The sequence below is a fragment of the Pleurodeles waltl genome, chromosome 7 (assembly GCF_031143425.1).
Source record: "Pleurodeles waltl isolate 20211129_DDA chromosome 7, aPleWal1.hap1.20221129, whole genome shotgun sequence".
Taxonomy (NCBI): domain Eukaryota; kingdom Metazoa; phylum Chordata; class Amphibia; order Caudata; family Salamandridae; genus Pleurodeles; species Pleurodeles waltl.
This window is the reverse complement of record NC_090446.1, coordinates 1,111,253,566-1,111,265,574: the sequence shown is the minus strand read 5'-3', so window position 1 is coordinate 1,111,265,574 and position 12,009 is coordinate 1,111,253,566. Positions and strand designations below refer to the sequence as shown.

Here is a 12,009-nt window from a genome sequence, read left to right as displayed (position 1 = left end):
TGCCGGCTCAGGACAACTTAATCATGAGGGCGTTCAATTAGATAAAAAAACTCTTTAATCCGATAGAGACTTCTAGTTGCAGTTTCCTTACTGTAGAATTTCCCCAGGCGTCAGACTGGATCTGGAGATTTTTTTCTTTGAGCTGTACCCTTGCGCGCTGTCAGGTGGTGTCGGTTGACTCTGCATCCATCATTGGTGCGTGGTCGCCGTGATGACGTCGGGGTCGAATATAGGTGCCGCCTCAGCACGGTGATGTCAGTTCTTTTCTTTCTGCTCCATGCGCTGATCCTGAGAAGTGCTACCCTGGTCACTTTTTGACCTGCCTCAACATTTTTGCTGAATTTTCTGGTGATTTTTGGTGCATCTAAGGATGTCCCCGAAGACCGGGTTCAAACCATGCGAGGATTGTCTCCGAATGATTTCGGTGACGGATCGGTATCCGGTCTGTTTGTGGTGTCTGGAGCGGGAGCGCAACCAAAGTCTCGACTCTGCATCGTTCCCTGTCTCTCTCGAGTGGGGAAGGTCTCGAGACCAGCCGCGGAGTCATCACCACTCGTCTTCCTCCAAATCACCGGGACATTTGGGTAAGAAGAAGTCAAAGAAGGCTAAGCCTTCTTTGACTTCACCCCGTCGCTCGGATGACGAGACGTGGAAAGAGAATCAACGCTCTAGGTTTCCCTCCGTGGAGGCTGTTTTCGGGTCCACTCTGCACCTCTCCGAATTTCCAGGAGCCGGAGCAACCACTGCCCAACTAAAAGATATTTGGGCAGCCCGACCCCTCGGCGGTGCCCTCCAGATTTGCGTTGGCGCCGGTCATACCACTGAGACCTTCCCGGCGCTGGCGAAGTTGTCAACGCTCCGACGTCGGTTGGGCCCATAGTCGACCCGATCCTACTCCTTGACGATCCGGAGCCTGAATGGTGTTGGTCCATGCCGATTCAGACTTCGACAGGGCCTAGCCACCATAGGTTGGATTCAGACCCTTGTTTCTTTGGGTATGAATATGAGGAAGGATTGGGGGGGTCGCGGGCCCTTATGAATACCAGAAAGATGAGAATATGGACTGGGCTTAGGAAGTTGGCAACGCTAGCAGTTTTGATAACTCCCCAGACACTGGCATGCTGTCTCCTCCTACCGTGGCTAAGGCGGAGGGAGCTTCTTATTCCATTGTGGTCAGTAGAGTGGCTGAGGTCCTCGGCCTTGAGCTGCCAACTGCCTGACGGAGGTGCTTCAGCCCGTAGCCTCTGCTTCGGAACCTCTCCTTTCATTTAACGAAGCCCTCACTGATGTCCTACTGGGTACCTGGTCAAGACCTAGCACAGGGGCTCCTGTGATAAGGGCAATCGCTCGCCGCCATCGGCCCGCCCCTAACGACCCTAAATTCCTGACCCACCACCTCACACCTGAGAGCTTGGTCATTCTAGCATCCTCGTCATCTGGTGCATTCCTTTCTGCTCCCATGACCTTGGGAAGAAGATGTTTTCTTACTCCAGGCTGGCGCTGTGGTCGGTGAACACTGCATGCCTTTTGGGCCATTATACCCGTTACTTGTGGGACACTGTCATGCAAGTTCTGCCGCAGATCCCCGAGGAAGCCCGTACAATCATCTCCCAGGCTGTTGCTGCTAGGAAGTTGTGGCTCTTTTGGCCAAGGGGGCCATAGAGAGGGTTCCTGTGCCAGAAGTAGGCTATTGTTGCTATTCCCGCTACCCTCTGGTGCCGAAGAAGGACAGAGATCTGCTTCCTATCCTCAACCTCAAAACCCTCAATCTCTTCCTCAGGAAGGAGAAGTTCAAAATGCTCACGTTGGCTCAGGTCCTTTCTGCCTTTGACCCAGGAGACTGGATGGTGGTGTTGGACTTGCAAGATGGTTTTTTTCATATCCCCGTCTTGCCTGCCCACAGGCGTTACCTACGATTCATGGTAGGTCACGAGCACTTTCAGTTTACCGTGCTCCCCTTCGGCCTTACCAGCGTCCCTCGGATGTTCACAAAAGTGATGGCGGTGGCCGCAGCTCATCTGCGCAGGTCGGGAACTTCAGTTTTTCCCTATCTCAAAGACTGGCTGTTGAGGGCAGACACGCCCCAGAAAGTCGTCTCCCACCTTCAGACTACTGCGAACCTTCTGCATTCGCTGGGGTTCACTATAAACATGCCGAAGTCACACCTGACTCCCTCTCAGATGCTCCCTTTCATCAGAGCCATTCTGGACACAGCGCAGTTTCGGGCCTATCCTCCCGATCAGTGAGTCTGGCATATTCGGGCTATGATTCTGATGTTTCAGCCTCTATCCCAGGTTTCGTTGAGAATTACTTTGAGGCTGCTGGGCCTAATGATCTCCTGCATCCTGTTAGTACCAAATGCCAGATGGCATATGCGGGCTCTGCAGTGGGACCTGAAGTTCCAGTGGGCGCAGCACCAGGGGAATATCACTGACATGGTCCAGATCTCGGAGGGGACTGCGAAAGAACTGCAGTGGTGGCTTTCAGATCAGGATTGGGTCAACGGCAAATCCCTCTCCTTTCCCCCAACCAGAACTCACAGTGGTGACAGATGCGTCACTTCTGGGATGGGGTGGCCACATGAGAGAGATGGAGATCAGAGACCTCTGGTCGAGTCCGGGCTCAACATCAGTCTTTTGGAGCTCTGGGTGGTCGACTTGCATTTAAAGCATTCCTTCTCTCTATCAAAGGGAAAGTGGTGCGGGTGTTCACCGACAACACCACTGCCATGTGGTACTGCAACAAACAGGGCAGAGTGGGCTCGTGGACCCTTTGTCAAGAGGCTCTTCACCTTTGAACATGGCTGGAACATCAGGGCGTTTCCCTGATTGTTCAACATCTGGCGGGCTCTCTGAATGCCAGAGCAGATGAACTTGGTCGTCGATGCATAGTCGATCACAAATGGCGTCTCCATCCGGAGGTGGCGTAAGGTCTCTTTAAACAGTGGGGCGAGCCTTGGTTAGATCTGTTTGCTTCCGCAGAGAACCTGCAATGTCTGCAGTTTTGTGCATTGGAGTTTCCAAGGCGGTTCTCACTCGGTGATGCCTTTCGTCTCAAGTGGAGCTCATGCCCTCTTTCTGCCGATACCACTTCTGCCCAGAGTTCTCAAGAAGATCAAGAATAACTGGGCCCAAGTCATTCTTGTGGCTCTGGACTGGGCACAAAGAGTTTGGTACCCAGAGCTACTGAGCATGGCCACGGATCTGCCAATTTGACTGCCTCTTCGGGAGGATCTTCTGTCGCAGCAGCAGGGGACGGTTCTTCACCCAAACCTGTCCAGTTTCCGCCTTCTTGCATGGAGATTGAGCGTGGGCAGTTAACAGCTTTTGACCTTCGCCCGAAGTCTGCGATGTTATCTTGGCAGCTAGGCATCCCTCTACCAAAATGGTATACGCCTGTTGTTTGCACAAATTTGTGGCATAGTGCATGGACAAATCCGTTGATCCTCTCTCTGCCCCTCTTTCTGAGGATCTCATATTCATCCTTTTATTAGCCTGTCAAGGTTCTGCTTTGGGCACTCTTAAAGGCTACTTGTCAGCCATCTCAGCTTTTCTTAGATTGCCAGATCAACCTTCTCTTTTCAAATCCCCTATTGTAGGTAGATTTATTGAAGGTTTATTCCACTTGTATCATCCCACTCCTTTTATGATGCCTCAGTGGGATCTCAATCTTGTCCTCACTTATTTGATGTGTGCTCCCTTTGAGCCGTTACACAATTGTCCCTTGTGGCTCCTTACCCTCAAGACTGCCTTCCTGGTGGCTATCACTTCTGCTTGCAGAGTGAGTGAGCTTCAGGCTCTTTCTTCCAAGCTGCCATTGTTGTCTGTACATTCCGACAAGGTAGTGCTACGTACAAGGGCTTCCTTTCTTCCCAAGGTTGTCACACCTTTTCATGTAGACCGATCCATCACTTTGCCTATTTTTTACACCCCCCCACATCCTTCTCATGAAGAGGAGAGACTCCACCATCTGGATCCATAAAGAGCATTGGCATTCTCTCTTAATCGTACTAAAGATTTCCGGGTGGACCATCAACTCTTTGTTGGGTATGTGGGTGCGAAGAAAGGGAAGGAGGTGCAAAAGCATTCCAGTTCTTGAGGGGTGCTTCTCTATATCAACATGTGCTACGCTTTGGCATAGAAGCAACCTCCAGAGGGTGTGTGTGCTCATTTAAACAGAGCAACTGCTGCTACCACAGCGTTAGCATGCAGAGTTCCTGTCCTGGACATCTGCCAGGCAACAATGTGGGCATCATTGCACACGTTCACTAAACATTACTGCCTGGGCAGTCATGTCCGCAGAGACTGCTACTTTGGTTGTTCGGTCCTGCAGGACGTTTTAGTATGATTTTGGTTCGCAGCCCACCTCCGAGGATGCCATTCTTTGGGTATCTGTTCTACGGTAAGGAATCTGCAACTAGAAGTCTATCAGATGAACTAGTTACTTACCTTCTGTAACAATTTATCTAGTAGAGACATATTTTAGTTGCAGATTCCTCACTGACCCACCCATCCTCTCCGCTTGCGAACTGATTTCTAGGGACCGGGATTCCCCTTTAAGGGCCTTAGCTCTGGCGCACCATTTCAGTGTTCTTCTTGGCTATGTGCTTTGGTGTGAAAAGTCGTGAAAAAAAACTGACGTCACTGCGCCGCGGCGGCGCCTATATTCAACCCCAACGTCATCACGGCGACCACAACCCCAACGACGGATGTAGAGTTGACCGACGCCACCTGACAGCACGCAGGGGTACAGCTCGGACAAAAAAAACTCTGGATCCAGTCTAACACCTCGGGAAATTTTACAGTAAGGAATCTGCCTCTACCAGATAAATCATTACCGAAGGTAAGTAACTTGTTCTTCAGTAGAATGGGAATGTTTTGTAACATGTACAGTAGTTTAGGTAAAACCACCATCTTCATCAGGGCAATCTAGCCTGCAATTTACAGTGGGAGGGTGGTCCACCTATCCACACGGAGGCTAAGTGACTCCATGTATCCCCCATAATTCTCCTTTAGGATAGTCGAGATATCTGTATAGTAGAGACTACCTAATATTGAACAGGTACTGTTTGCCGTAGCGGTGGGTAAGAAATATTGGGCTGGGTTGCAGCACTGGTAAGGGGCACTATGATGGACTTTGACCAGTTAAGCTGGAGACCAGACCAACGACCAAATTGCATGACTTTATCAGTAATGAGGCATAAATTGACATTAGTATCTCTAACCACCAAAAGGGCGTCATCTGCATAAATTGATAACAATGTATAATGTAACCCCATATTAATCCCTCCTCAATAATGATTCTCCCGCGGACACAGGCTAGGGGCTCTGCTGTGGGGGCAAATAACATAGGGGACAACCTTGTTGCATTCCTCTGCTGATCCTGCCTGCAGGAGACACTCCTCCATTAACCAGAACACAGGCCATTGGGTCTGTATAAATAAGTTTTACCCATTTCACAAACTCGTTGCTGAGTACCATTCTGTCCAATACCCCCAAAAGCAATGACTATTCAACAATGTTGAATGCCTTCGCAGCATCCAAAGAACTGGCCATGACTTTGAGATCAGGTTGTAATTGGGACATATGGCAACTAGTGATCTAAGGTTGTCTACCTGTGGACCTACTGGGGATAAAACCTGATTGATCAGGGCAAACCAGTCAGAGCATCAAATGAAGCAGCCTGTTCACTATTATTTTGGCTAAGATCTTACTATCCACGTTGATGAGTGAAAGGGAACGATAAGACTCACACCTCCCTTGGGGCGTGTCCAGCTTAAGGAGAGTAATTACAAGTGCATCCCTCATAGTTAGATGCAACCACCCAACTTTATAGGCCTCCGCATAAACCTCCAGCTGCACAGGTGCTAATTTCTCCCCACATTCTTTTTAAAATTCCTCAGGGAACCATCTCTGCCCAGGGCCCCTCCATTCTGTAACTGTTTAGTTACCTGTTTATTGTCTTCTACAGGGCCACCCTGTCCAGATATGTGTTAATATCATGTGGGTCCGCCCCTGCCCTGGAGGTAGGTGTATAGTTCTCTATGGAAGGTAGCAAATGTATCCATACTATCGGCTGGATCATATCCAAGATGCTCCCTCGAGGTGTATATTCGGGCTATGTGAGTTTCTGCCCAGCTGGGTTTGAGAGGGCCACCAGTGTGTGACCTGACCTGTCCCCCTCACTGTATCTCCTAGCTTGGCTTTTTTTGTTAAAAAATATTGAGCTCTCTATCACCTTCCTCTTGAGATTAAAACAGTTTAGTGCTATTTTAGTGTTGTTCTAACTGTTTTAGGTCTTGTTTCTATGCAGAGCTGCACTCTATTCGACTTAAGGATCCCATTCCCCAGGAATCACAGCCTTAAAGGCGTCCCCTAGGATGGCCGCTGTGGATACTGAGTCCCGCTTGAGCTCTATATAGTTCTTAATGACCTGTCTTATTTACTCCTTGAATGCTGCATCTAGCAGATTCTTGAGTTGCATAAACCTCATAAACGTCTGGTGCCGTCTCTTAGGTATTTCCGGTTGGAGCACAACCAGATAATGGTCCAAGAGCGTCATGGGAAGATGAATAATCTCCCCAGTCCAGCCCAACACATCCTTGGATCCCACCCAGAATCAATGCAGGAGGAAGAATTGTGTAATGAAGAATGAAAGGTGTATTCCATTGCAGTTGGTTGTCTGTATCTCCAAAAATCTATTTAGTCAAAATGTTGTATAGCGCCCAAGAACACATCACAAGCCATGGTCAGCCGCCTGTCAGCACGGCCGGAGCAGTCAAGCTCCGCATTAAGGATAAGGTTATGGTCACCTCCTCATGTAATCATACAAGGGTCTGACTCCACATAATGTCTAAATATAGAATGAAAGAATTCCGGGCTATCGGTATTCTGACCATATGAGTTCACCAGAGTGACATGCATGCAGTTGAGCTTTCACTGCAGAATAAGGAATCTACACTCAGGGTCAACTATTGTTTTGATGCACTGATATTGGACCAACTTTTTAATAGGTATTGACACTCCTCTGTGGTAGGAGGCAAAATCTCTATGGGGACCCCATTTGAATGTCAGGTAAGGCGCCTGACCAGGGTGGACATGCGTTTCCTGCAACAGTATTATCTCAACTTCATGTCTGGACAGATAGGCCAAAACTCATCTACACTTATGAGGATTGTTAAGTCCTTGGACATTTCCATGTGACTAATTTTAATGGACCAGTATAATTATTACGCCTGCCAACCACAACTAGTGAGGAATAATTGCATCCAAGGGAGTAGGCGCCTGATAGTAGAGTGCCATGCTGGTCTGAAATCCTGCAGCTCTGCTAATTTTGGAACAACCCCCACCCACACCGAGGCCCAAAGTCCCAAAGAATTCCCTCATCATTCAACCCCTTGCAGCTTAGGTAAGACAGCAGAGTAACACAATTTAGAACAATCCTTGTACCCTCTGAGGCATAAAGCTGGAGGCGGCCGCAATGGCAACTAATATACCATATCACCCATTATTATACGTGAACAAGCAAACAATAATACATTATAACTTTAGAACATTCTTTCCCGATCTGGAAAGGCAGTCAGTGGGCCCTGAATATTACCAAATGTGACAGACAATCAGCAGGAGGACAGAGAGGTTGAGGGGGTCAGCCATCGATGTAGGTCCAACTTGAAGCCTGTAGGTTGGGTAAAATGAGAGGAGTCACTTGGAGAGTGCAAGATTTAGTCTCATTCAGGAAAGATCAGGAGTCAGCCCCGTTCTGGGGCAACGCATGCCCATGCGCCAAACTTGTTTCTGAAGGAAAGTGAAGGAGTCCGCAGGATCCGTCATCATCGTCTTACCCTTCTAGGTGAACATGAGATGCGCCGGATACAGCATGGTGTAGGGCAATCCACGCTCTTGGAGTTTTTTCTTGACGAGGGGGCGTTTTTCCGGGCTTTTTTAAACGATTGTGTAAAATCTGGGAAAAATTAAAGACTCATTCCCTCATAGCTAGTTTCCTTTGCCTCCCTTACCAATCTCAAGGGCTGTTCTCTGTCATTTAAAACTTGTCTATGATAGCCCGTGGTGGTGCAGCAGGCACCGGTCGGGGGGCCACGGTGTGATGTGTTCCCTGGATCACAAAGGTCTTGGAAAAGCTGTCCACCTGAATAATGTCAAGAGCAACTTTTCAATATAGTCTTTAGTGTGTGCATGGCAGGAAACTCTGGTATTCTAGTTGCGTGAACATGGCTTTCCCATATCAGGCTTCCAAGTCTTTCTTTGTGAGTTAAAGATGATGTAGCTCTTCCTGCATTTCCTTTACAGTTGTAGCATGTTGTGCATAGCTGTCTTCCACGTCAGAGATACATTGTTTGGCATCAGTAAGGTATGTTGCTTATCGAGCCACTCCTTAATATTATCCACCCTTCGTGTCAAGGAGTAAATGTTCTGGTCTATGATGCACAGGCTCAGTTTCATTGCTAGCAGCAGCATTTTAATGTCCTCTGTTGGGGGGATTCTCCCTCCACATTGTCCTCACGATCCACGAGGTGTGCATGCTCAGATGTCAGGGGCTTGCACTCTTCCTTGCGTCAGACGTGACTATCTGGTGTGTATTTTCCTAGGATGACCAGACGTCCCGGATTTCCCCGGACAGTCCCGGTTTTTAGAGGACTGTCCCAGTGCCCCGAAGCTTCTCTTAATTTTAAGAAGCAGGAGCGTGCTGCGCTTCTCTACTCTGCTTTTTCAGGTTTTGACTCCAGGCTTATCAGGGCCTTCTATACCTGTCTTACCATACATGTTCAATACCTTGCTCACCTGCTGCTGCTTGGGCAGCCATACTACTCACAGGTCTATTAATCTAAGAAGATCATGTTCACCTTCTAAAGCCCACTTAGCTGATCACAGGGCACCTTTGCTACCTACCTTCATTACCTACCATTCTGGCCGGACGGCCCAGCCTTGATGAAGTCACCTGTGTGACGATACACGTGTTGGCTGTATCTCGATGATGGCACAATGATCTTTAGCACCTACAAATAAAGACACCATCCACAAACAAGACTTAAGACTTTTTTCAACCTCATACTTCCTCCAACCTACAACACACCATCAGGGATATTTATCCTTGCCATACTGTTGGACAATACATTCTGTGTGCTGGGGCCATCTTGTCCCACCATCTATACCCATATCAACCTGATGCACAGATCGGGCATGACCCGTAGCGTAAAACACTGTCAGCCACCCAGAGAAAGGAGGCATGACACATGAGGGATCTATATGCGTGTTGCCACCAGGATGACTAAAATGCTGCAGTCCATCGTAATACGGGAAAGTGCTTCAGTGCCCGGTATAGACCACAATGCCTAAACAGGAAAGAGACGGCTCCCTCACCAGTGTGGCTTCTCAGTGCAAACAGCCACACATCAGATGGTCCAGGCTTCAATGTCCCCAGGCCAGGCAACGCCCTTCTCAGCTAGCCACTGTCATCACAACTCCCCCTTCCTTATATGTTTCTCCGCCGGGAGAGAGAGAAGGACACGTAGGCCGCAAGTAGTCCTTGGCACTTCACTTGGGCCCCGAACGATCATCTCAGGCTGCACCACTACTTCTGCCAAGCTCCCTGGGGACTCCACAGGTGCACCTAACAGGGCCACTGCCGACCTGCGCTGCAGCTCTCCCAACCCCGCAGCCTGACTGAGGCCACTCAGAGGCGTCGGCTCCTGCGGCACTCTACATTCAGGGCCTCATGCAGGCACTGCACGGGGTGTCTTCCTTCAACCCACAGCCGCCAGACGAAGGCTGAAGCCGCTTCACACCCGCCACAGATGCAATGCACTTAGGAACGGTTTGCTGTTGCAGGCAGTGGTTTTCTACACCAATAAATGGATCTTTCTTAAGGATTTCTGCTCCGGCCTTGGGAGCAGGCATGAAGAGCCACCATCTTGTTCCGCAACTATGCCACCCCTCCATGCATGTATGTATGTATATAGGCTTGTACGTACACATACTGAGAGTTACAAACCTGATTAAAAAGGCCTTATACATACCCCATTCATGGTTACTAGCATTGTGAAATTATTACATCAGAACTACTACTGTTCTGTAACTAAATATACCCTCCTCTATCTCAGAATGTGCTTCTTTTGTGTAGCATAATACGTCCCACATCTACAGCAGATTCTACAGGTGACCTGAGACATGATCTACTACTGATCTAATGTGAATTTGCATCTACACCTAATTTTTGCCAGTATTTGAACCTCAGCTATCTGAAAACATATCTGCCTCCTCTTCTGGGGTAGATCAGTCCTTGATATAAGACAGTATTTATCTCCCATCCACTTTCTTATCTGACCATTATATATCCGGACAGACTCTGCTCGTTATCAGTATCTTCGTCTACCTCTGATGAACCAAACAGTCTACTTTTCATCTACAACAGTGTAAGCCATGATGGCTGAATGAATAAACCTATAATCTGAGAGTCTCACAGAAACCTTGCAGGTACAGCTTTTCACATCTATCTACTTTCCAGTTCTATAAATGCTTTGATTTCACTTTCTCCCCTGTTTGCCCCTTCAAATGTTAATTTGTACCTTGAATACTTGGATAGCCTGTAAAATACTTTCCCTGGTTTCAGGGCTGAAAGTTCCCCATGTTGATTGCACCGGACAGGTTCCGCCGCACAGCATTCTGGGAAGTCTGCAGGAACTGAAGCGTGAAGCAGTTGCAAGAGGCAACACTCAGGTATGTCAAGCAACATCTGAATGTCTCCAGTGGGAGCGGTGTCCACGTTAGTTGAATTTAATACAGAGGTAACACGACCTGTTGCGATGTCTTCGACTTTCAATTGAAGGTCAACTCTTGTGGTGTGGATAATCTGGGTCTTAGATTAAGCGCAAACTCTGAAATGTTGCCGGCAGACGGAAAACAAACCTTTGGTTGGTCTCCACAGAAATGACCCTGTTTGGCGACCTGTGTACAGAGAGCACATTCTCGCTGATTTACTGAGATCAAGCAGAACCATGAGAGAGATATGACCATAGTCTCGGTTCCGATACACATTTATAAGTACAAACATGCAGGCTGCCTGCAGAAGGCTGGTAATTGTCCACATAAAAGAAGTTCACACAAACAAGTCAGTTGAAACCACAACCGACAAAAAAATGTACTTGTGCATGATAATATCAACAGGATAACAACAGCGAGACGTTGGGCCAACATTATTAAAATATATGTCATGCATCTAGTTAGAAAGAAATACCAGAAAAGATAAAAACAGATGAAGCTATGACATTGTAAAATAAGAGGAGATAGCAGCATAGACATAGCTGCCACCGCTCTAGTCTTGATCTTGCAACAACGATCTAGGGTTGCTTGCATTCCCATCTGGGTAGGAACTGGTCTGGCAGGTCAGCCTGGACTTTTAGATCCGGACTAAGGTTGATTTGTATATGGGTGGTCTTTTCTAAAGTGGCACAGCAGGCAAAAAAAGGTCGACTGGACTGACGCCTGAGAGATAGTGAATGGATGAGATTAATTCAAGTATCCATTTTTTATTTTGTTGATATGTTTGTGGCCTGCCTCTCTTTCTGATCAACAGCAAGTTGTGATTTCTTCTTCCATTTTCATAGCGCACTGTGTTTACATGTCGTTAAACAGAGTTTGTCAGTCATAAAGTCATTGGCCTTTCCTGTGTTGAATGTATATGTGGTTTGATGGGGGAACAACCGATGTAAAATGATTATTGTCTTATCAGTATGAGTGAAGCTTTCAGTCAAGGATGTACGAGTCAAACAATTGGTTGACAGGAGTTGAGCGAGGTTTAGCATAGCTGACGGACATTTATTTGTAGGATATCTATTAAGGAGAAGCAATGCATTTATCTTAGGGTGGTGCAGAGATGAACTGATGCACAAATGAATGTGGTGCCTGGACTGGTGATCCAGTATCTAAGTAGGTATGTGAATAACTGAAAGGAAAGAGTTGTCTTTTCCCTCCCCTCTCACATTCTTTTGCTTGC

At 47.8% G+C, this 12,009-nt stretch overlaps 1 protein-coding gene across 4 annotated transcripts in view; it reads left to right on the top strand.

Moving 5' to 3' along the window:
- Nucleotides 1–12,009, top strand: part of MYCBPAP (MYCBP associated protein) — a 670,648-nt gene that overhangs the window by 141,536 nt on the left and 517,103 nt on the right. For all 4 annotated transcript variants that reach the window (XM_069200066.1, XM_069200065.1, XM_069200063.1 and 1 more), the window contains exon 4: nucleotides 10,627–10,733. In XM_069200066.1, coding sequence (XP_069056167.1) covers nucleotides 10,627–10,733 — 107 coding nt within the window. The remainder of the gene's footprint in view (nucleotides 1–10,626; nucleotides 10,734–12,009) is intronic.